The sequence below is a fragment of the Leptomonas pyrrhocoris genome (assembly GCF_001293395.1).
Source record: "Leptomonas pyrrhocoris isolate H10 chromosome Unknown, whole genome shotgun sequence".
Taxonomy (NCBI): Eukaryota; Euglenozoa; class Kinetoplastea; order Trypanosomatida; family Trypanosomatidae; genus Leptomonas; species Leptomonas pyrrhocoris.
The window spans coordinates 120,909-143,127 of NW_015438359.1; the positions used below are offsets into that span (position 1 = coordinate 120,909).

At 54.9% G+C, this 22,219-nt stretch overlaps 7 protein-coding genes across 9 annotated transcripts; all 7 read right to left on the reverse strand.

The window, feature by feature from the left end:
- Positions 1-362: 362 nt before the first annotated feature.
- ABB37_01888 (putative ribonuclease H1) lies at positions 363-2,027 on the reverse strand (the record flags this gene model as incomplete). The annotated part of the gene is made up of 1 exon (XM_015798576.1): positions 363-2,027. The coding sequence occupies exon 1, from the start codon at positions 1,071-1,073 to the stop codon at positions 363-365; it is 711 nt and encodes a 236-aa protein (XP_015662054.1). The 5' UTR covers positions 1,074-2,027.
- A 694-nt stretch (positions 2,028-2,721) lies between these two features.
- Positions 2,722-3,353, reverse strand: ABB37_01889 (MYND finger domain-like protein; the record flags this gene model as incomplete). Its single annotated transcript, XM_015798577.1, has 1 exon — positions 2,722-3,353. Exon 1 carries the CDS (start codon positions 3,229-3,231, stop codon positions 2,722-2,724), a length of 510 nt encoding a protein of 169 aa, XP_015662055.1. The 5' UTR covers positions 3,232-3,353.
- Positions 3,354-5,719: 2,366 nt separating this feature from the next.
- On the reverse strand, positions 5,720-7,978 carry ABB37_01890 (putative folate/biopterin transporter; the record flags this gene model as incomplete). The annotated part of the gene is made up of 1 exon (XM_015798578.1): positions 5,720-7,978. Exon 1 carries the CDS (start codon positions 7,769-7,771, stop codon positions 5,720-5,722), a length of 2,052 nt encoding a protein of 683 aa, XP_015662056.1. The 5' UTR covers positions 7,772-7,978.
- Positions 7,979-8,463: 485 nt separating this feature from the next.
- ABB37_01891 (hypothetical protein) lies at positions 8,464-11,842 on the reverse strand (the record flags this gene model as incomplete). Its single annotated transcript, XM_015798579.1, has 1 exon — positions 8,464-11,842. The coding sequence occupies exon 1, from the start codon at positions 11,425-11,427 to the stop codon at positions 8,464-8,466; it is 2,964 nt and encodes a 987-aa protein (XP_015662057.1). The 5' UTR covers positions 11,428-11,842.
- Positions 11,843-12,257: 415 nt separating this feature from the next.
- ABB37_01892 (hypothetical protein) lies at positions 12,258-16,277 on the reverse strand (the record flags this gene model as incomplete). The annotated part of the gene is made up of 1 exon (XM_015798580.1): positions 12,258-16,277. Exon 1 carries the CDS (start codon positions 15,810-15,812, stop codon positions 12,258-12,260), a length of 3,555 nt encoding a protein of 1,184 aa, XP_015662058.1. The 5' UTR covers positions 15,813-16,277.
- A 543-nt stretch (positions 16,278-16,820) lies between these two features.
- Positions 16,821-19,670, reverse strand: ABB37_01893 (oligopeptidase B-like proteinserine peptidase clan SC family S9A-like protein; the record flags this gene model as incomplete). Of its 3 annotated transcripts, none has more annotated exons than XM_015798583.1 (1): positions 16,821-19,670. In XM_015798583.1, the coding sequence occupies exon 1, from the start codon at positions 19,530-19,532 to the stop codon at positions 16,821-16,823; it is 2,712 nt and encodes a 903-aa protein (XP_015662061.1). In that variant the 5' UTR covers positions 19,533-19,670. The 3 variants fall into 3 exon arrangements, with proteins under 3 accessions (XP_015662061.1, XP_015662060.1, XP_015662059.1); XM_015798582.1 differs by having other exon boundaries at positions 16,821-19,659; XM_015798581.1 differs by having other exon boundaries at positions 16,821-19,626.
- Positions 19,671-20,421: 751 nt separating this feature from the next.
- ABB37_01894 (putative mitochondrial NAD(p)-dependent steroid dehydrogenase-like protein) lies at positions 20,422-21,645 on the reverse strand (the record flags this gene model as incomplete). The annotated part of the gene is made up of 1 exon (XM_015798584.1): positions 20,422-21,645. One exon carries the CDS (start codon positions 21,643-21,645, stop codon positions 20,422-20,424), a length of 1,224 nt encoding a protein of 407 aa, XP_015662062.1.
- Between the last annotated feature and the right edge of the window lie 574 nt (positions 21,646-22,219).

Sequence of the window (22,219 nt, forward strand, 5' to 3'; positions counted from 1 at the left end):
AAGAGGGAGGGAAAGAAGCGAAGCCGATGCGATAGAAAAGGCTGCGTGTGGGTGTGAAGGTGAAGGTGCAAGTTGAGGGGAATTGGAATCGGCATCCCACGTATTTTGGATTTCTTTTTCCCCTCTGAGAAGCTCCAGCACACAAGCTGTATCGGAGCGGCCTCAAAAGAATCAGTCCAGCCAAAAACGAAAACCTTCTTTACTTCTTTGCTTGTGTGAGTTCCAGAGAAAGGGGGAAAGGGGAGGAGAGGTGCGTCCCGCACCTTCTCTTTCCTTCACGGCGCGTTAGGGAGGGGGGGGGGAGGAGGATACTGCACCACAAAAAATAATACAGGAAATGGGAAAATGGTTCTCCTGCCTCCTTACCTCCAGCTGTCGTGCATTCGTGACCCCCTCACCGCCAGCATGTCCGCCATCTCGTTTCCGTAGTCCTTCGAGTGTCCCTTCACGTGGCGCAGCTCAATCCCTTCCGTTTCGTCGTTGCAGGTGTTGTGCGTGTGGAACCTCTTCGGGGGGGAGGTCAGCGACTCGCGTGTGAAGGCGTACGGGTGGCTCGACTCGATCGCGTGTTGCTGCTGTGCGTAGCAGGTGTTGTAGGCATCTCGTAACCGAATCAGCTGCTTCCACAGGTCCTGATTCAGCACCGGCTCCTTCGTGGCGAGCTTGAAGCCGTTCGCCATCCACTTTACGGAGTAGCGCGTCAGTCCATCAATGACGTAGCGGCTGTCCGTGTGGATAACGAGGCGACGCAGCGGCCGCGCCAGCTCCGACACGCGCCAGTCCGGCGTGACACAGTGGGAGACGTCCAGCGCCTCTTTTGGCGCGCCGGCATCGACGAAGCCCTGCACGATGCAGTGGATCACCGCCCGCATCTCACCCCGGTTGTTCGTCTGCGCCTCGGTGGCGGGCACGGGGAGGGCGAAGTTGCGGGCGTCGTGGGAGCTGCCAAAGTAGCCGCCGTAGCCGGCACGTGCGCGGGGGGTCCCGTTGTGACTGCACGCCCCGTCCACGTAGACGACCTGGTGATGGGAGGAAGATAAAGGACTGTCTCCCTCGTACGTGGAACGCGGCATTGCCGTCTCGATTCTTGCGCGTCGCGTCGATGGCGGAGAGGCAGCGGCTTCCTCGCAGACACCACGCAAACGTTGCGGCTTCACCGGCGGTTCAGAGCGCGGCGTTTCGATAACGGAGGCGGAAGCCTCGCCTCCGCTATCATCGTGGGAGCTGCTGGGTGCTGGGTGTGCGTCGAGAAAAGCTCGCGCTTCTGCCAAGGTGCGAAAGCTTTTGTATATAGCTCCACTGAACCCCTTTACCTGCTCGGAGCATTGGTCCCAGGTCGAGTAGATGCCTCGCTGCTTGCCTATCGCCACGGCATAGAAAGAAGCCTTCATCAGCGACGCCGACGAGGAGGTGCCTTCCGTGTCCAACGCGCGTGGTGCTTCTGCTGTGATGCACGACGATGACGGCGTCGCTTCTGCAGCTTGCAAAATGCAACGACAGAAGTTGAGATCCTCGCAAATCTCCGACGTTGCGGATTTGTTTGTAGAGGCAAGTTGCCTTGGAGAGGCTTCCCTCGATTTTGGTCGTGTGTCACGCGAAGGTGCACGTCGCCTTGCTAATAAAACCTGCGTAGGTCGAAAACCCCCAAAGCGCGCTGCGCTGCCGCTGCTGCTGGTGCTGCTGGTGCTGCTGCCGTGCGGAATGCCCACGTCTGTTGGTAAAAATGGTGGCGGGAGGCGCTGATTTCGAAGGGAGAGAAAAGGCGCGGAGGTCAACGACGGTGGCGCAGTGCGTTTGACGGGTCGGCGAGAGACGACAGTCACCGTGTAGTGAAATCGAAGGCGAAGTACACGTAGTGCGCCTGCTAAAAGTGAAGAGTGTAGATACTGTGAGGACCGAAGAAAGACGGCGGCAGCGTCAACGACCATTTACTGTTGAATGCTGCCTCTGTGTTCCAGAAGAGAGACCAAAAGAAAAAGAAAAACAGAAAACGACGTGCGTAACGCTTCCTCACCTCTCGTTATTTCTAAGAGCAATAAAAGAAGAGTTGAGATGAAGGGGAAATGCAGTTTTGGTTTGTTCGGACGATGGGGCGAGACACTCCCCAAAATGTTTCACAGAAAACAAGGGAAAAAAAGCCGCACGACTTCTCCGTCTTCTTGCACCTCCTTTGAGGAGTCGATGCAAGACAGAAAGGTTGCTTGCGGGGCCAGTCTTTACGGTGTAACTATGAAAGAGAGAACCTACGACGATTACCTCGCCTCCTTTGCCTCTTCATCTTATTGATGGAGACAACGGATAATGAGCGCTTCCATGAAAAGTGCCTTGCACAAACCACGGTCCCTGTTCCTTCGTTTTACGGTGCTGACACGGTGATCGGCTTGACAGAATCCGGTTACGTTAAGCGAAAGAGAAAAGCAACATTGGAAGAAAAAAAAGGCTTGTGATAGGAAGAAGGAAAATCCTTACCCGGCGTAATGCGTCTAAGGAGCCGTAACCTATTCTTCCAGAGCAGATGCATGCAGCTTGTGTGGTTGACCATGTGCGCCACAAGACCTAAGCGCGTCTTGGCCGCGTCCATGTTCCCGTGTCGCCACCTCGGCACAGCTGCCAGAGGAGCGAACACACGTACCACAGGTTGGCCCACACACGCACACACACACACCAAACAAAAAAAAGGGCACGTCTCCGCCGACGTCAGCGCACCTCTTTTCGAACGTGCTACTTCCCACATGTGCACAGCTGCTTATGCACCTTCCAATCCGCCTTCTGGCACTCCGCCGTGCAGTACTTAGCAACCTTGCAGCGACTGCAGCGCAGCAACGGGGCTGCCATTAACACCGCGTTGGCCCCGCGATGGCAGCGGAAGCACCCATTCGGGCTCGGCAGCCCCTGCGCCGTCGTCGCGTCCTCCATGTCCATCATGTAACTCGCCGTCGCCACCGCCGCGCAGTTTTCGGAGCTGCACACCGGCTGGGGCAGGTCCTCCACGCGCGGAGGGAACGCCTCTGCAAAGAGCATTGTGTGGTGGATGAGTCGAGTGGCGGGGGCGGTCTTGCATGTGCAGCACATCGCGTCCGCCCCGGCGAGTTGCTCGAGAATGGTGGAGCTGACCTCCTCAATGGCTTTGTGGACGTCCGTCTCGTACAACTCCGGCGTGAGTTTGTTGATCTCGGTAGAGAACTGGAACTCCTTCTCGCCGACAGCGGCGTGGTAAATGTGAAGAACCATCGTTTGTTTGTTTGCGCGTGTGTGTGTGTGTGACGAACTTTGGCCGGTGAGTGCAGAGGTGAGGTGGCGATACGGCGTGACCCGAACAAATCCTTCTTCTGATACTGCAGGCAAACAGCCGCTACACAAGCGAGAGAATTGTTTGTTGGAAAAAAGGGCAAAAAAAATATGAGGATGGAAAAGCGGAGAAACAGTTCAAGGACTTTGAGAATCTTTTCTTTGTTTGTGGGGGGCGGGGGAGGGGGAGGGGGCGGGTTTCTGCGTACTTCGACTTGCTGCTCACTTCGTACACACCTTATTCCCCGTATCCACAGCGATAATCCTTTTCGTTTTCGTTCTTCTCATTTAGAGGGGGGCTTAACGCCACTACGGAGGCACTGAACACGAAACAAGAAAAAACAAAGCCAACATATACCAGCAAATCAAAAAGAGAGTTTACACAACAACTGTACACCGTAGATTACTGAAAAGGAGAGAAGGAAACAAAAACTTGAAAGGAGAGAGTCACCTGGGTCAGCAAGTGCAAAAAAAATTTGCTTTCGGAAATCGGAAAAAAGGGCAGATCTTTACGAAATACAGCACTGACGACGAGGGGCACTTGTTCTCTGAAATTGAAGTGCAAACCATAAACTTTTGACGCACGATACAGAAAACTGGACAGATACCCGAATCACGCCATTACTGTACCTCTCGCCACGCGCTGCGCGCTTACACAACCAGATCAGAGTTGCTGTCTGTTTGGACCTTTCCATCTCTTGTAAGCCCATCTTTTTTTAAATTCCTTGTTGCCATTCTTGTACTATATGGAACTGTTACCGGGTCCTACAGACAACCACACGCGACGCCTGCAACGAGAACGTGGCCTTTTCCTCACACCCTTCCATCACCAGCCACCACAAACACAGCCTTCAGCAGCGCGGTGGCAGTACACGAAAAAGACAAGAAGAAGAGCTGTTTCGCGCACCGGCATAATTAAGTTGACCATCAGAGAGAACCTTCACAGGTACTCTTTTCTTTTATTAGTATCCTCAAGAGAAGCAGTTATATGTGTGGTCCTCATTGCTGTCGGTGACCTTTTCCCATTTCTCTTTCATGAAAAATAAAAAACACAGAGAGAAATTTTTCGAAGATAAAGAAAGAAAGAAAAACGCAATTGCACGGAGGTGAACATCGCTCTCCATACTCCCTACGCAGCCTTGCACTAAACTGCGTTGAAGGGAAAGGACGATCACAAGTACACGAGATCCATTTCGAATGATCCGCAGTAAAGAAACGGCAAAAGGAAGACGACAAACAAAAAAACACAAGACGGCTCAAACGATGAAACGTGGGAAGAGCATGACAGCAGAGACAACCACAAAACAATTCTGGTGGGCAGCAGAAAAAAAAAGGCACAACTCCTTTACACCATTTCCACATCTGATCGTGCACCAACGACCTCGTGTGAGGCTTTTTCTGAAGAAGATAATAATAATAATAATAATAAAACATTTCTTTTTAAGCCTCAGCCTTTTTGTGTGGCGAGGTGCACTCGTGTCAATGAAGAACAGTTCACTGACGGAGAAATCAAAATCAGCTACGAAGTATCGTTACATTTTCGTTGCTGCTTCACAAAATAAAAGGAAACTCCTTGTCGGAGCACTGGTGTTACCTTGCAGGACTTATTCTCTTTCTAGAAGAGCTCTTTTGTTGTTGTGTGGGGGAAAGAGAGTGATGTCTGCGCGAGAGTGCGTTCTCGCGGCATACTTAGGTCGCCAACAATAACAATAACACCAGCAAACAACAAAAAAAAACAGGGAAAAAGGAAAAGGAGAAAAACTTTAAAGTGGCGTGCGTGGTAAATGGTACAACAGTGGACGTCTTAGCTGTGGAGGGAAAAGAGCGAAATGACAACATAAAAATGAAAGAAAGGAGGGGGAAAAAGATAAACGAGCGTAGCGAAAACAAAAAAAAACGGATTCAAGAAAGAAAGAAATATTATATATGTATGTATAGTCTCACTCGCGGACTCCGTCGTCAAAGATTAAAAAAAAAATGTGTCCGCTGAATACAACAGACCAAATATATATACTGTGAAAGTAAGTAGAGGAGGTTTACTCGACCATCATCGGCCTATGAGTGGGTTCAATCAAGTACACGAATAGCCATTTGCTTTAATTATAGAAAATCAAAAGGAAGACGGCCAGTTAATAAATAAATAAAAAACCAGTCTCCGAATTCAATGGTTGTTTAGAGTATTTTGCCGCCACTGTCACGAATGATCGTCTGCTACATCCTTCTTCCTTTTGTTTAGCCGCCCCAGGTTATTTTTTCTTTTCATCTTTCCTTTCCGTGTCAAGCAGAGAATGTGCCGCTCTCTCTTTTTTACGTCCATACGGGTTTGGCGCGTGTGTGTGTGTGGAAACACCAGGCTGCAAGCTCGGAAAACTGCCGCAGCGTACGAGAAGGAAAACAAAAGGAGAAAAGAAAACCTCACCATTTGCCTTACCTACTGGCGGGACTCGTTTGCAGGCTCGGCCGCTTCGTTGGACTGGCAGCGTTGAATCTTCTTCGCCTCCTTGCGGATAACCTGGCCGGTGACGTCGATGTCGTCGCAGATGCGCGCGGCGGGGACCAGCACAAAGCTGAGCGGTACAATGAGCATGGGCAGCAGAATGTGACCGACCAGCAGCAGCATCGGCACATTCGAGAAGTCGCACGGGGCGGACGTGGTGATGGGCCAAACGAACTCCATCAGCAGCGACCCCACCGTGCTGGAGAGCGAATTGCCCAAGTTACCAAAGCCGGCCACCACCGCGTACACCATACTCTCCGACCCACGCGGGCAGACGCGGGAGAGCAGCACAACCGTCGGCATGTAAGCCAGGTAGTAGCTCACTTCGTACACCACGGCATCACCGAAGAGGTACATGGCGTGGTCGGGGATGCCGATATCCATGTTCCAGCGCTTCACGATGACGATGTCAAACACGGAGGCGATCACCTGAATGAAGTAGGTGAACATCAGCGTGAAGCGGATGCTGTGCTTCGAAAAGATGTACGGGAACGCGGAGACGGCGGCAATGCCGGCAACGTTGCCGATCACCGCACTGATAGTGTTGTAGAAGGTGTACGAGAAGTGCGGGCCGTTGGGCAGACACGTCTCCTTCGCCATGTAGAAGCTGTCCAGCGCACCGGGCAGCTGCAGGTAGAGGAGGGCGTAGCAGAAGAAATAAATGTTCACCTTGGCGATGAGCAGCGGAAGAGCCCAGAAGGCACTCATGGCGCACGCCACCACCACCGCGATACACGTGTACAGCAGCTGCCATTTGGTGCCCAGGATCGTCATGCACGTCATGGTCACCAAGGAGCAGACCATCACGCTGCTGTAGATCAGCAGACGCCAGTTGCGCTTGATCACCTCCTTGTTCACATCCAGCAGTCCTCCGCAGCAGCGTATGATGCCCAGATCTCCATCGCCCTCTTCCTCCTCGTTCACCAGCTGGTTGTCGCGCAGCGTGTCCACGGCCAGGCTGTCCTGTAGATCGCCGGTGTTGCTGTAATACCCCACAGGGTCCTCCACCGTAGGCTTCTTCGGGTCGAAGTCCGTCTCCGGCTCCGCTGACGGACCGCTGCCAGTCGCAGGTGACGACGCAGCAGCGGCGGCCGCCTCACGCCCCTGCAGTAGCGCACGCTTCAGCTCCTCCTTCGCGCCCTGCACATCCTCCAGTCGCTCGACCCGGTTCCTGCGCTCGCCGTACCAGTTCAGCACAAAGAAGGTTGTCGTGATCAGCTGCGTTACGCCTGCCACGTAGAGGCCCACCTGCGGAATCGCCTTATCTGAGAGGGGTCCCTGGATCACCGCGGCGACGATCGTGGCGCCCAGGATGAACCACCAGACCCAGCTAACGAGCGCCGGACCGCACCGCGGGTGGCGGCGCATGAGACGGCTGTAGTGACCTTCGGAGAGGATATCCACGTTTGCCATGAAGAAGCCCGTGAGGAAGACGAAACCGGCGGCGATGTCGGCGCTGGACGGCTTCTGCGGCAGACAGCCGTACCCCACCGTGAGGGCCGCGCCGATCACACACGACGCAGCGCAATACCACCGCTTCGTGTAGCCAAAGACGGCGAGGGAGTCGGACAGCATGGCCGCGAAAGCCTTGATCGACCAACCCATCTTCGTAATGCTGACCAGGCGCTGGTAGCGCATGCCCGAGGTACCGAAGCGGCCCACAAACATGGCGTAGCGGGCGTAGGTGATCAGATTGTTAGCGATGCCCTTGGAGAGGAAGTACACGCAGCCCAACGCGATGGTGCACTTGGGGCCGTACCCTTGGCAGCACGTGCTGAAGATGGGGAGTTTCTCCGTCCACGGCACCTTCGCAAAGAGCGCGCGTGCATCTGGGTGGACGTAATGCTCCTCGTCGTCAGAGGCCACGCCCTGCTCGTAGGGCATCTGGTTGGCGCTGTCCACCACATCGATGTTCGTGAGATCGACGCGGAGACGACTGTTGAAGTCGTTCTCCTTCTCACGATCATCTCCGATATTGGCCGCCATTTTTTGCGTCCGAGAAGAGGAGTGTTAACGCGGATGCGGAGAAACAAAGAGATGCGTTGCGCTTGTCTTTCTTGGTTTCTGTGTGTGTGTTGTTTCTCTGTGCGGTGAGAAGTGAAGGATAGAAGGAGGTGAGAGAACGGGAGAGAAAGGGAGAGCGGTTTCGGGTTAGGCGGGATGTGAGGACGCCAACAGAAAAAAAAGGGCACCTTCATCGTCAGTATTTAATGACATTAAGTCAGAAGAGTTATGTTAGAATTCAAGAAGGAGTGAGAGTAAGAGAGAGGGTGAGAGAGATAGTTGTCAGGAAGTAAACATCCACGCTGGCGTTGATCTTGATTGCGGTAGGTTCGGGCGGGGTTGGTGCGGCGGGTTTGGGACGGCTTCGCTTCGCTCACAGGCGCAGCACGCCCGCCACTCCCAGCAGAATGCAAATGCGTTTTTGCCCCCACAAGTCTGCAAGGGTTAGCGGCTGCATTCAAGTGCTCTAAAGGGTTGTTGCTGCTTTGTAAATGCCCGGTCAGCAGTCGCATTGCTGCCAGATCAAAAATCTCGTGAGTGTATCCGCAGCTTCTCCTCCTCTCACCTTTTCACAGAACCGCAGATATGAGTCGCTTATGGCTTAGGGGATTCGCAAGTACGAAAGCAGGAAAAGGAGAGTTTTGCAAAACGCCGCTGTTCTCACACAGATGATGCTACGAGGCGTTGCTGCGGTACTGCGCTGCGAACTCCATCACACACGAAACAAAGGCGGTGTACTCTACCAGGGTCTCGTCCATTGAAGCTGAAGACGCCTCAAAAGACCTGGATGAACCTTGCAGATTGCGACCGCACCAGGTCACCACACGACGGCACAACTCTCGTGTGGCTCGGACGGAACGCACGCCGTGCCGCGCCAGCACACAGTTCACCGCCTCCGCACACATCTCGTAGCGGACACGGCTCTCTGTCCACGGTGCGGTATCTGCAAACGCGTCAGAGCTGCCCTTGAGAGTTTTTGAGCTCTGCCGGTGCCGGCGCAGCGACGCGTTCGACTCCTCCACGAGTAGCAGAAACATCAGGAGGAGGTCGCGGCCGTAAGGACGCACGGCCTGACACACGTCCAGCGCTAGCCCGAGCCGCAGTCGCTCCGTCTCCGCTGCCATCCGCTGCTCGCGAAGTCGCTCTTGCTGGAGCACGTAAGCAGCGGAAGAGAGCTGTTGAGGAGCTGTGTCCCCTTCTATTTCAGTGTCGTCGTCGGACTGAGCGCGAGATGTTGAGTGGCGCTGCGGGTCCGTCTGTCGAGCAAGCAGCTGGCGCACCGCTTCCCGTTGTTGACGTCGGTGCTGTAGCGGGTCATACCTGTTCTCGGAGGTGGGGGTAGCCGCCGTCTGCATTGCACCAAGCGTGTCATCAGTGGGATTCGAATGCATCGCGTTGTATGGTCCAGCATATGATGTGGTGTACTCGTAATCCGCACTCTCTCCCACAACCGCTTCCTCCACCGAATCGACCGTGTGATAAATGTCGACGACCTTCAAAGGCTCTTTTGTAGTGCGCACCGTGGCCGGGGCGGCGATTGGCTCCGCAGCTGGAGGCGGGTATTCCAGCTCACGTGAAGGCCAGGGGAGCCTGCGGTCATCGTGCCGCGCACTTCCATGCACCAGCGCCGGTGTCGGTCGCTGTAACGCGTACGGATTTGCCTGCCCCGCCTCCGGCTGATTTCTCGAATGGGGAGCTGCATACGAGGCGTACGCCTCACGTGGGGGTTGAACGATGGAGGACGCATCTGCGTGGGGTGCGTCGGTGGTGCGAAGGGTCCTACGCGATGCCGTCGGCGGATGAGCTAGACGCGGCTGTTGTGCAGCACGTGCGCAGGGACGAGAGGGGTGACTCTCTTCGTCCGCGCGCACAACTCCCGCAGACATGGGAAGCGACTCAACAGAGAAGCCGCACAAGACCACTGAATCCTCCTGGGTACTGTGCCCCATTGCTTCGGTGAGCACGCTGAAATCCACCAACTCCGGCGGTGCAAAAGCATCCGCTTCGGTGTCCGTCGACGAGGCCGACGAAGGAGACAAGCGATGCAACGAAGGAGGCAGATCGTGTTGTGGAGGCGTGGATGCGGCGTCGGCACCACTTGGAAGGTGGTCCACGAAGGAGACGCGCGGGCTTTTAGATCGCCCCGAGCGGCGACGGCAGTCCACCGCCCTCTCGGGGGTGTGCCGCATCAGATCCTTTCGGACACTCTTTTTGGCCGACCTGACGGGGCTCTCGCGAGAGGCGGAGGAAATGAGGTCTGACATCCCACTCGTCTCGCGGTACGCGCTGGTGTGCGGTCCCGCACTCACCGTCTCTTCATCCTCGTCGCCACCAACGCTGGCCTTCTCCTCAGCGGCGGAGGGAATCACGATGGTGCGCGTGGGGGTGTCGGCGTGCTCGGTGCACTGCAGCAATAGCGGCACCCCTCGCGGGGCACGCTCTCGCACCACGCGTTTCTGCCCCGTGGAGCCGTCCGTGACAACGGCTGTTGGGAGGGGGTGCAGACCGGGCACCAGCGCGCGCACAACCGTCTCCGCTGAGGTCGGCACGTCGGTCCATGAAACGGCAGCTGTAGGAGGTTTGTGCGGTGGGGTAGAGGCGACCACCGCCGTCTGCGTGTCGGCTGTAGACGCAGCTCGACGGTTTGCCTGGTGTCCCTGAAGTGGTGGTGGTGGTGGTGAGGGAAGCGGGGCCCGGCTGCCTTTGCTTGCTGGAGCGCCGCCTCCGTGTTGCGCCGTCGCAGTGGACGACAGCGCCTTCACCACGTCCACCGGCGCGTTCCTCGGCGAGTCGTGCGAGCCCCACACAAAACTGGGCTGATCAGGGAGATCCACCGAAGAAATAGGGTGGAAAGGTGGCGACGGGGCGGCGGTCCCCTCTCGCACCGCGGCGGGCGGGGCGCCAACATACGACCGCGGCGTGTTGCTGCGTGGTGCAGAAGGGGATGAGTCAGAGCCGCGCCGCGGAGAGTCGGAGAGCCCATGCGGTGCACGCAACAACAACCGCCCGAACTGGTCGTGGTCGACGTCAACGTCCAGCGGCGGTGACGACAGCGAACGCAGCGGATCCAGCCACGAGTTCGCACGGCCGTTGTGGTGAGCAGAGGAAGTAGTGAGGACCTTGCCTTGCTTCCATTGGACGGCAGCCTCCGGCGTCGGTGACGGCGAGGACCCCCTCCTCTTCTTCTGTTCCCCCAAGCTGGATGCGTACTCTGCATCATAAAAGGCGTCCCCGTCGTGCAGCTCCTCCTCCTCCACTTCTCTCTTCTCGCCATGCGGCAGTGGATCGGTGCCACCGTTGGTGCGCTTTGCAAGCGAACTCTTTTTAAGTGGCGGTGGCGGTGGCGGTGGCGGTGGGGTGAGAGGTGCTATGGCAATGGCTTTTGAGCGCGCTTCTGCCTCGTAATCGCTGAAGAAGGAAGCGTCCACGTCTTCCTTGGTCATGCGCCCGTCGGAGCCGTCGCCTTGGAATGGGCTTGCTTCGACGACGAGGTCAGGCGCGCCTTCTCCCTCCGAGATGTACGACTCCTCCGATGTAGCCGATCCGCTCTCCTCCCTCTCCTCTTCCTCGACATCGCCCGCGTAGTGGCCGCTACGGAGTTCGTACCGCCTGACCGTTGCAAGCAAAGCATCCGCCATTATTGACACGAGAAGAGTGTTCTCGCTCTTTTTCTAAAGAAATCTACTTGCTGCTTCCAAGGGAAAAAAAGGTGCAGCTTTTTTTTTTGAGAAAACGGAAGTCAAAAAGCAGAGAAAAAAATGTTATCTATGAAGCTGGTCAGGTGTGTGCGTTTGTGTGTGTGTGTGTAAAGAAACAACGAATGCAATGTGCACTGGTGATCGTGCTCTGTGTACGTTGTGTGCTGTGCTTGTGGCTCCGTAAGCACAGCTTTCCGGAAAAGACAATGCGTTGAGCAGGGCCAGCGCCGAGGGTCAGAAGCCGTACAGCGTGTTGGGGAGGTTGAGTCGCACAGCGTCGTGTTCTCGCAAAAAAAGCGCCAGCTATAAAGACAAGCGTCTGGACCGGCAAAAGAATTTGCGCGAAGAAATAGTCTTAACAAAAGACAACAAAAAAGTAACAGAGCACGGTGAGACAGGATTAGATTAAGTGGGATCGCTACAGAAGCGTCAGAATGTGCAGCCCGGTTGGTGTGGCGGCTGCACCAAGAAAGGAGGCATTGTGCATGGCACCCCACGGCAACAAACCGCACTGTGGTGGAGTTTGCTTGATGATCCGACGCCAAAATACAAGTCTTTTTTGCCTCAGGCGCGCGCGTTGTTAAACAAAAAATAGAGCTTCAGCTGCGGTGGAACGAAGCACCTCCGTTTTTATTTTTGTGGGATAGTTTTGGGGGGAGTAAAACGCCGATACTATACGGAGCGTAGTAGTAGTGGTACACAAGAAAGAGAATAAGTTTCAGGAAAAGCTAGACGTGAAGCCAAAGAAAAGAGAAAGAAGGAAAGATACTTCAACGGCGCGAAGGTTTGCTAGAGGCCGCCATGGCAGAGCGCACTTCGCGGGCACGGGTGGCTGCCACGCCATCACCAAGCGATGCGGCTCTGTCATACATTCGGAGCGCTTCCTGCGGCTGATCAAGCAAGGCCTCGAGCAGCACACCGTAGTTGTAGGCCGTCATGCGGTCCTGCGGGTCAAGCTGCAGCGATCGCGCGTACCACTGCGCCGCTGCGGCATAGTCCTTGTGGATCGCCTCGGCAATGTAAGCGTGCGCCTTTGTCCCCATCACGTCGTTCGTGCCGTGCGCGCGACACACAGAGTCCCACACGCGCTGCGCCCCCGCCACATCACCGCGACGCAGCAACGCCCAGCCCTGCGTTAGGGCCTCCTTTGCCGAAGGCAGTCCCTCCTTATCCTCGCTGTCGCTGACCTCCGCCGAAGTGCGCGGCGCCGGGTCCGGGCGGCGCAGAGACGCGACCTCGCTCTTCTGAAGGCTCGGAGCCTGCAGACGGGACGGAGTTTCACCCACTGAATTACCGGCAGTCGTCGCGCTCGCGTTTGCCGCCCCTCCCGCTAACGCGAGGTACTGCGAGTACAGGTCACCGCTGCTTGCGACACCTTTGCGTTGTGTGGATGACCCGCGCGGCGGGACCGGGCTGCGATGGAGCTGTCGCGACGCTCCTCGCAGCTCCCGCCGGCTCTCCGGATGTGTCGGCAGCCGGCTTTCGTTCAGTCCTGCAACGGTGCGCGCCGTCGCGGTAGCGGCAGGGCCCGGCGACGGACCTGAAGGACCGTCCAGCGGCAGGACACGCTCCAGCGGGGCGGCAGGGACGCGAGTCCGCACACGTTCCAGGAGCGCTTCCACCTCGTTCTCTTGCTGGATGTGCTGCAGTGCATTGACCGTTCCCACCGGCGTGCTCAGGTGCATGGCTGCCTCTAGTCGCGACGCGAGCTGCTCCGCCGTCTGTAGCGTCGCCTCCACCTCTGTGCGGTCGGCCCGTATGCGGGACAGCTGGGCCTCGTCCTCGAGCTGCACCTGCCACCGAATGCTCCGGATGCGCTCCTCGGTCTCCCTCTGCAGGCGGTCAATCTCCCGCTCGGCCTCGACGCGCCGCGGTGCCGTGGGCATGCTGCTCTCCTCACCACGAAGTTGGTTCGCGTAGGCCAGCAGGCTCTCTTTTAGCGCGTGCGTTGTCCGCTCGATCTCCGCCAAACCACCTCGCGCGAGAACAGCGGCGTCGTCAAGAGGGACAACCTCCTTCCCCTTGTAGGCCCCCAAGACAACGCACCGACTGCACGCAAAAGCGTGGCTGTCCATCACGTAATACTCCACCGCCTTGTCTGGATGCGCAGGGCATGGCTGCAGGTGTGGATCCACCACGCACTGCAGCAGCAAACGAGGAAAGACCTGTTGGCGTCTGTACACGGCCAGCGCAGGCCCTTTCGCCTCATCTTCGTATGCGCAGCTGTCGTATGAGGCGAGGAAGTCCGCCGACGGGTCTCGTGGGGTGTGCGCCGTGGAAGGGCAGGCGTAGGTGCTTCCCACCGCTACTTCGCAGATCAAGACGCCACACGTGATCTTGTCGGCGCACTGCCGAAAGGGCTCGCGAAAAAAGGCGATAGGGGACTCGGCTTGCGTGGCGTTGCTCTCTTTCGACGAGGACTGCTGGGTCGTGTGTGTGCCACCCGCAACGTCGACGGAGGCGTGAAAGCCGTAGCGTGCAACTTCCATGAGCTTCCGTGCGTCACCGACGAGCACGAGGCGTTCCGTCTTGGCCGTCTTTGCCTTCTCCTCAACATAGGTAGAGAAGCCGGTATACTGCTCCTTATGAAAGAGAGAGGTCAGTGAGAGGACCTGGATGTGCAGCGGCAGCAGATGCGTTAAGCTGGACGTCTCCTGCACTGCCGCACCGTAGTAGGCGTCATTGGGAGAAAGCGTCTCCACTCTCAACACGCTGTCAATGCGACGCTGCCACTCGTCTACTAAGTCCTGCACCTCACCGCCGCCGTCATCGTTAAACATGTGCAACGCACGCACCACGGCGGTGAACTCGTCTTGGTTCATAAAGAAAAGCTGGTACTCCCGCCACGGGGTCGACTCGCGGTGCCGGGTCTGCATCATTGAGCACATCTTGCGCCACAAGGACGCGCCGCGGCGAGTGGCAGCGCTGCTCCGCTCGTCACGACCAACGTCGCCGTCCGTCACCACAAGCTGATCCTGCGGTGTGATGATACGTATCTCCTTGCCCTGGCGAGTAGCGTTTCGTGGCGCTGCTTCTTTTGGCAGTTTCCCGTCGTCCCCATCGACTCTGAAACTTGGCGATTTGCTCAGCATCCGCGCGGTTTCTACCGGCGCCGCCGCTGCCGGCTTCGGCGTTGGTGACAAGGGAACCGACAGAAGCTGCTGACCGCCACCGGCGGGGGTAGGGGGGCTGCGCTGCGGCAAACCTGCATCGGAGTTGCGTGTCCGCCGCGTCGAGGTGCTCTGGTTCGGCGAGGCGTGCTGCGTGAGAAGTGGCCGGGCCGCCCACGAAGAAGCCTCAAGGCTCGTAGACGGGCCGGCATTAGTCAGTTGGGCCGACACAGGCGTATACCGAGGCGGGATAAATAAATAGGTGCGCGGGTCTGGCTCGGGACCGTAGCGCTCGGTAAGGGCGGCAAAGAGACCACTCACGTCCGGCGCATCGGCGTGCTCGGCAAGAATCGCCTGCACACCTGGGTGTTTGCGATCCAGTTGGTGCGCAGCGAGGTACGCGGTGAGTCGCTGGTGCGGCTCCACCGTCGACAGCTCCGGGCCGTTGTCCAGAATCAAGTTGCGCAGCAGCTCCTCCTCTCTGCCCTCCCATTGCCGAAGCAGCGACGGTATTTCCTTCCGGAACTGTGCGCCGTACACGTTGAAGAACGCGGTGAGTCGCTCATCGTAGTTGCGAATCTTGTACCGTCTATAAAGCTTCGTGAAGGTGTCTAGCTCTGTCACGACCTCGACCACATTCGGGACAAGACGTAGCCCTTGAGGGTTGTAGACGCGCAAAAAGTTTTCGAGTCGGTGACGGTACCCAGTTTTGTCGCCGGGGTCCACGGCAAACGACACGCCCACCTGACCCATCTCGGTCCCCACCACGCGGGTGGTGAGCTTGTCCACTTCGACGATGTCCTTCACGTTGAGCGCGACCGGGGCCGAGCTCCCGACGATGCGGGTGCCATCCGCGGTGAACGTGCCATCGTCCTCGCGCGCACGTGGTCGGTACGGCGCTGTAAACCCGCCAACAATCTCCTTCACCATCACCACCGCCTCCATCTGCGGCAATGCGCATCGCCACACCTTGGGACCGCCCCCGTTCCCGCTGGTGTTCCCGGCCACCTCGTCCAGACGCACCTCGAAAAGGTTCGGTGTAGTGCAGGCCACGTCGTCGGTGGTGAAGATGGCCGCTGCTACGGGAGCGGAGTAGGCGGATGCGCGGTGCAGCATGTGCGCCTCCACTGCGAAGGTGCGCGGACCATTTTCACAGGCGGAGAGCGGGATGTTGACCAAATTGTGAAGGGTTACCAGCACCGACCAGGAAGCCATGACGCCGTAACGGTTGTAAGATCTAAGAGGTGGGTAAAAGTACTGAAGCAGAACACCAAGAAAACACCGTCAGAAAACAAGACACGGAGGAAAATCTAAATTCTAAAGCTCACTTCAAAAGAGGAAGAAAAAAGAGCAACCGTCTAACGAGCAGGGCGATATCGGAATGTACACCTTTATGGCCCTTTCAATGAGTTTGATGGAGATTGAAAAGGGACGCGTTTGATAACCACAAACAAAAAAAGGGTATGCATACAGAAAAGAGGGCACAGATTAAGTTGCGGCCTCTCTTCAATCCAACGCGGGGAGACGTCCTTTCTAAAAGAGGCAGGCGGTGCAACGCACCTTCAAAATGAGAACACAGCTGAGAGTATTGCGCTGTGCTCTAGGAAAAAGGGAGGCCACACCTGTGTGCGTGTGTGCGCTGGTGTTGATGCACACTCGCAGTGCGTGTGGGTGCACAGCTTGAAGAGGAAAGAAGAAGGAAAAATCCAGCATACAATTTACAAGTTCAACCGGAAGGAATAGGAAAACAATATATAAGCCGAGATGGCGTTGGGGCCGGTCATCAGCCAAATGAGGAAAACAAGAGCGAAAGGCAAAAGAAGGAAAAAAGTTTTCGAGAGGAGTAAAGGGAGCGGTGAACGCGAAAGTTGATCCGCAGATGTGTGCAGAATACCAGATTTTCTTTTCCCATCAGTAATGATATGAAGCTGAAAACTAAGTGAAAAGACATTCCTTTTCGAATCAAGGCCGAAAAGAAAGAAAAAACGATCGACGAGGGCAAAGAGAGAATATGATTCAATTTCTTGTACTTGGATTTCGTGGCGGCTACTGGAAGAGTATATGTGATGAGCAAATCCGCTAAAGTTGCAGAAACCACAAAGAACGCTGAGAGCCCACATCATGCACACTCCAGATGGAGAGAGAAAAACATGAAACAAGAAAACAGAAGAAAGCACACGGAGTAGATCTTTACTTTGTAACAACTCCGCTTTCTTACGAATCTTAACGTTTCCGCTCCTCTTGGTAGATGTTCCGGCCACTCGCCTTGCCGTGGCTTCCCGTCTTGGCGCCAGACGTTGTGCTCTCCCGGGCGTCCCGCTCCTTTGTGCGGAACATCTCGTCCACCTTCTTCTGATCCAGCTCCGAATCGGTCGGAACCCAGAAGAAGGGCTCTTTCTCCGCCTTCATCTTGCGGAAATTCGGCTCCCAGTTGAAGGAGTTCAGCTTGACGTGGTAATCGATGCGCTCCCGCTCCCAGTTGTCCCACTTCAGAAACACCTTTTGCTGATCATCGTGATCCATCGCGCCGGTAGTGGTGAGGTTGTGCATGTGCGTCATGACATCCATGTCATTGAGCATTTTGCCAGGGCCCTCAAGGTCTAGCTGAGCACACAAAAACGCAATCTCCTCGCAGATGTTCTCCGTGTCGTCCCAGAAGTGGTGCCCGCCGCTCCTCCGCACACGCAGGACTAAAGGCCGCGCCACCGGGTCGACGTCTTTTCGCGCCCGCTGCTGCCGCAGCTTCGCGACGTACTTGAGCGCATTCCACGCCGGCACTCGGTCGTCGTCCAGGCACGCAGAAATCATCATCCCCGGGTACGTGACACGGTCGTTGATGTTGTAGTAAGGGTCATACTGCTTTAGTAGGTCTAGATCAGGCTTGTTGTTCAGCGGGTCCCCCCAGTCATCGCGCTCGGCAAGCGAGAGTGGGAGCTCGGGGTCCAACATGGTGTTGATGACGTCGAGAAAAGGTGACCGCAGCAGCACGTTGCCGAAAAGCCCGCAGCCTCGCATGTTCATGGCCGCCGCGATCGGGACACAACCCGCGCTCGTACCCCCCGCTACCATCAACTCGGGCTTGGTGTATCCCGCGTCAACCATGTGCTCGCAGCACGCAACGAAATCCTGAATCGACTTGAGCTTGTTCTTCCCCTTGCCCATCTCCGCCCAGTTCGGCAGCTCGCCACCACCGCGGACGTGCGCAAACGCAACGGTCCACCGCCGTCGCAGCATCCACATGTACGGTGCCAGCTGAAAATGCATCGATGGAACTTCGCCATACGACCCGTAAACGTAGATGAGGCAGTGTTTTGGAGTGTTGGGCTGCGCCTCAAAGTCGGTCGCCTCCTGCACAAAGGCATCGCGACGCTGGCAGATGGTGATCGGAATCTCCGTCCCGTCCTCGGACACGCAGACGTCCCGATACATGCTGTACGGCCACATGTAGTCCCACGGAGTGAACTGCTCCGCCTGCCGCTGCGTAAAGAGCGCCTCCGGCGCGCACAGTTTCGCCTGCTCTGCGGTGATGCTCGAGCTGAAGTTGAAAACGCAGTCGCGTGGCGGCTGGATCAGGCTGCTGTAGACGAAATTCATCGACTCTTGCGCAAAATTCTTGTTGAGGCCTGGCGTGACAGATGACAACGGCGGGAAGTGCAGAACCACGTCGTTACTCCGCGGTGACTGCGCAGCTGCGTCAAGTCCGTCGTCACATTTGATCACGCGAACTTGCTGAATGCGCTCAAATTCGCAATGAGACTCAAAGAGGATGATGCGATCATTGAAGAGGTCCACATCTGTGATCTGCACATCGTCGCGATGTGGCACCAACTCCTTCCATTCTGCCTCTTTGCCGTACGCAAGCGCTACCTCGTCACGGATGTACACAACACGAAAGTTGGGTCCTTTGTTAGATGTCACCATGACGAAGTGGCCACGGTAGTGTTCCAGCCAGTTCCATCCCGTTTTTCCGACAATCTCAATCGGCTTGCCGTCTTTAAAGAAGGACTTGAGAGGAGTGGGAATAATAGGGTAGGATGCCGGCATAACTAACGCGTTCCCCTTGACCTTGGAGTCAGATGTGATGGTGAGAAACTTGTTGTCCTTCGTCTTTCGAACATCAACAAAAAACTGCTCGTCGTCGTCACGGTAAATCTCAACTGGCGGCTCCAGAATGCCGGGCCGTATCTCCTGCATCATGACACGATGCGGGCGATTCAGCTCATTCGACTCCGTGTAGAAAAACTGATTACCGGACCCGAATTCGATGCTCACGATATTGTTGCCGCGGATTACGTGGAACAGACTAGCGTTGTCGATGCTGCGAATGTGACACAAAAAGCGATCGCCTCCCTCGACCGAAAGCGTGTACGCAAGATACTTGCCGTCCTCGGAAACGCGGCAAACACCAACAGAGCAGTCCTTGTACCCGAAATGTTGCTGCAGAAAGACAGGGTTGATGAGCTCCTCGGCAAGTAGATCAACCTCACCAAAACGTTTGCGATAAAATCCGACGGCGTCAGGGTCGTGTCCTGGGACAACACGCGTAAAGTACACGTAATCATCGATTCGCTCCTCTCCTTTATCGTAGCCGCCATCACGGCTACTGACCACGACCTTGGCGTCCAGTTCGGCCCATAAACGACCTTTTGAATGTTTAAAATCAAACTTACTGTCAATCAGAGCGAAATGCTGCATTTCCTTTTTGATGTACTGTTGCGTGTCACGGTCAAAGAGGTCCTCCATGTAGCAAAACGGGTCCGGTTTCTGCAATTCGCCATGCAGCACTGTTGTCTCGGGTTTTGCGGCTGGCAACGGGCCATCCAACATGGGGAGAGGATACAAATTCCGCAGCTGAGGGTACCATTTGTTGACAGCTTGACGGGAAAAACGGTACCCCAGATTGGACGTCGGCACCCACGGAAACAACGCCGTCATTTTCCGTTACCGCCCGCTACAAATCACGGCTTTCTAGTCGCAGCTTGGGTCTAAAACAACGGCAGAAAGCATATATATCTTTTTACAGCGTCGCTTCCAGACAAATACAATCACCGTGTTGTGCCACTGATACTTTGCTTGAAGCGAAGGGTCCAGGGGAGAAATGAAAGAAATCGAGAGAGCAAAAGAATCCAACAGTGAAACAACGATATCTGTTCGTTCAGGCCAGGAAGCGGCTTTCTACGACTGAAATTGAATTAAAAGTCAGACCTTTTTTGGAAGAATCATTCTTGGCAGAAAGAGTCGTCTTAAAAAAAAACTCTTTATCCTTACCTGTCTATGAACTCTTTCGTGACAAAAAAGAGGTCGCGGTTAATTGATTCTCGAAAAATGAGCTCAACACCATAGACACTCTTTGTTATTTTAATATTTTCTCCTGGCAATTAATCTCTTTTAGGTTTTCAGATGACTACGACAAAGCGATAATAGTTATAGAAAAAACTTTTCTTTTTTTTTAGCTGTTTTCTCCGTCAACATGTATAGTGTACGTGACATAATTCTGTTTGAATGCAAGCGCAGTTGTAGTCTTTCTTTCTTTCTTTTTTTACAAAGAAAGTACTTAGAAAAAGAAGTTAACTTTTGTTTTGTCGCCGCTGACCAAAGAGAGAAAAACTGAGAAGCACAACTGATGAAAAAGAAAAAAGACTTTCTTTAACGCCGTCTTCCCTGATAGCTATTCAGTAAGAAAACACAGTTTTTTATTAAAAACGCGTGTTGCCATGAATAAGGAACAAGAATTAAAGATGCGTCAATGATCTACTTTTAAACCGTACATCAGCCGGAAACGAAAGTATCAGCGATGAGAGAAAGAAGCGTCGACGCGCCGGCATTACTTGTCCTTGTGAGCCTGGATATTGATCTTCTGCTGAGATCCAGACGAAATACCTGCCATCGAAGAGTGGTCCTGATTGTTGAACTTGGGGAGCCAATTCTTCTTGAACCAGTCAATTGTGTCCGCCCAGCCTTCCACAAAAGGAATAATGGGCTGGAACTCTAGATCATGCTCTGCCGCGTCAATACGGAACCAACGGTTCATGGTCAGCACGAAAACATTGAAAACATTCAGCTTGAATGTTGTCTTCATGATGAAGCCCGCCAACTCTGCGACGAGTGCTGCCATGTACAGAAACCAGAATGGATAATGCACTCTGTTCATAATAGAACCGAACCCCATCGCCACAACGGCTTTATCCAGCTCCTTCCAGAATACGCAGTACGCAGCAGGTTCTGGGTGTGTATCGCCGTCCGTGACAATGTAAAACCGACCCAGGTATGGTGAATCCTTGGACAACTGCTTCTCGGCGATGATGAGACCGTGGCAGTAGTTGTCCACGTGTGTGAAACAAATGCGGTTGTCACCTTTGCCAAAAACACGCAGCTTGCCGGTGCCCGCAGCCTCCAGCATGTTAGGCAAGAATAGGTTATCACGCGGCCCGTACACCTGATGAGGGGCAACCGCTATGGACCAGAAGTTCTCGTCCACAGCCTCGCGCATCGCCATTTCGCCCTCGGCCTTCGTTTGGGCGTACATCTGCATGTAGTGCTCTAACGGGAGCTTCGGCATCTCATCCTCGGTGAGGCCATCCACGTTCGGACTGTGAAAAAGGCTTCCCTTGAAGCGGGTCGATGGCGACGAGCTGAAAATCATCTTCTTCACCCCGTGCTCCTTGCATGCGCGAATAACGTTCACTGTACCTCCGTGGTTTACTCGGCGATACAGGTCATGAGGATGAAACGGACCCACAGCAGCAGCAAGATGCCACACGCAGTCACTTCCCTTAATGGCCCTGGAGACGTCTTCGTACGAGGCAATATCGCCGACCATGTACTCAATGGCCGGATGATCCCAGACACCGATGGCCTTCTCTTTGGGAACAATGTCAAAGCAAACCACCTTCTCGGCACCGCGTTCCACCAGCATTTCCACCAAGCGCGTTCCCACGAATCCGGTACCACCAGTGACGACGCACTTCTTTGGCACCGGCAGGTAGCTCCGGCTTGCAGCCTTCTTTTGCTCGGGTGAGAGCAGAGGATTGAGCTGCTTGGGTGGCATCTTTGTTTTTGAGGGCGGGAAACAATTCGATACGTTAAAATTGCAAGCAGCGGCTTTTCAAATCTCACGGAGAAAAAATAATTATACAGATGAAACTTCTGGATCGGACAGGAAAAAAAAAAATAAGGCTTTGACTGAACTCTGTAGGAAAAGTGCTTTTCTTCAGTAGATCGTTGTTGGTGTCATCGTTCGTGTTGTTTTGGGGAAAGAACAAGAGATTTAAAAAGATTGGAGTATTTAAAATATATATATGTATCATTTTCAGGAAAAGGTAATCGGGTATGGTTCTGGACAACATAGAGAGAGAGAAGTACTCACTTTTCTATTTTTCCTAGCCAGGAGTAGTGAAATACTTCGATCTCAGACTAAAAGACGATTAATTAGGTAACTTGAACTTTTGCCTTCATGCAGATGCTTTACGATCATAGCATCTTTTTTGTCTTACAAAACACTTTCAGTCATCAGCTTTCCTTTTTGCAGTCTTTTGAGCAGTTTTTCTTCCATCCGGTGTTCAGTTGCATCAACGCTATCAGGAAAACTACTGTCAACGCACCCTCTCCAGTCTCAATAACGC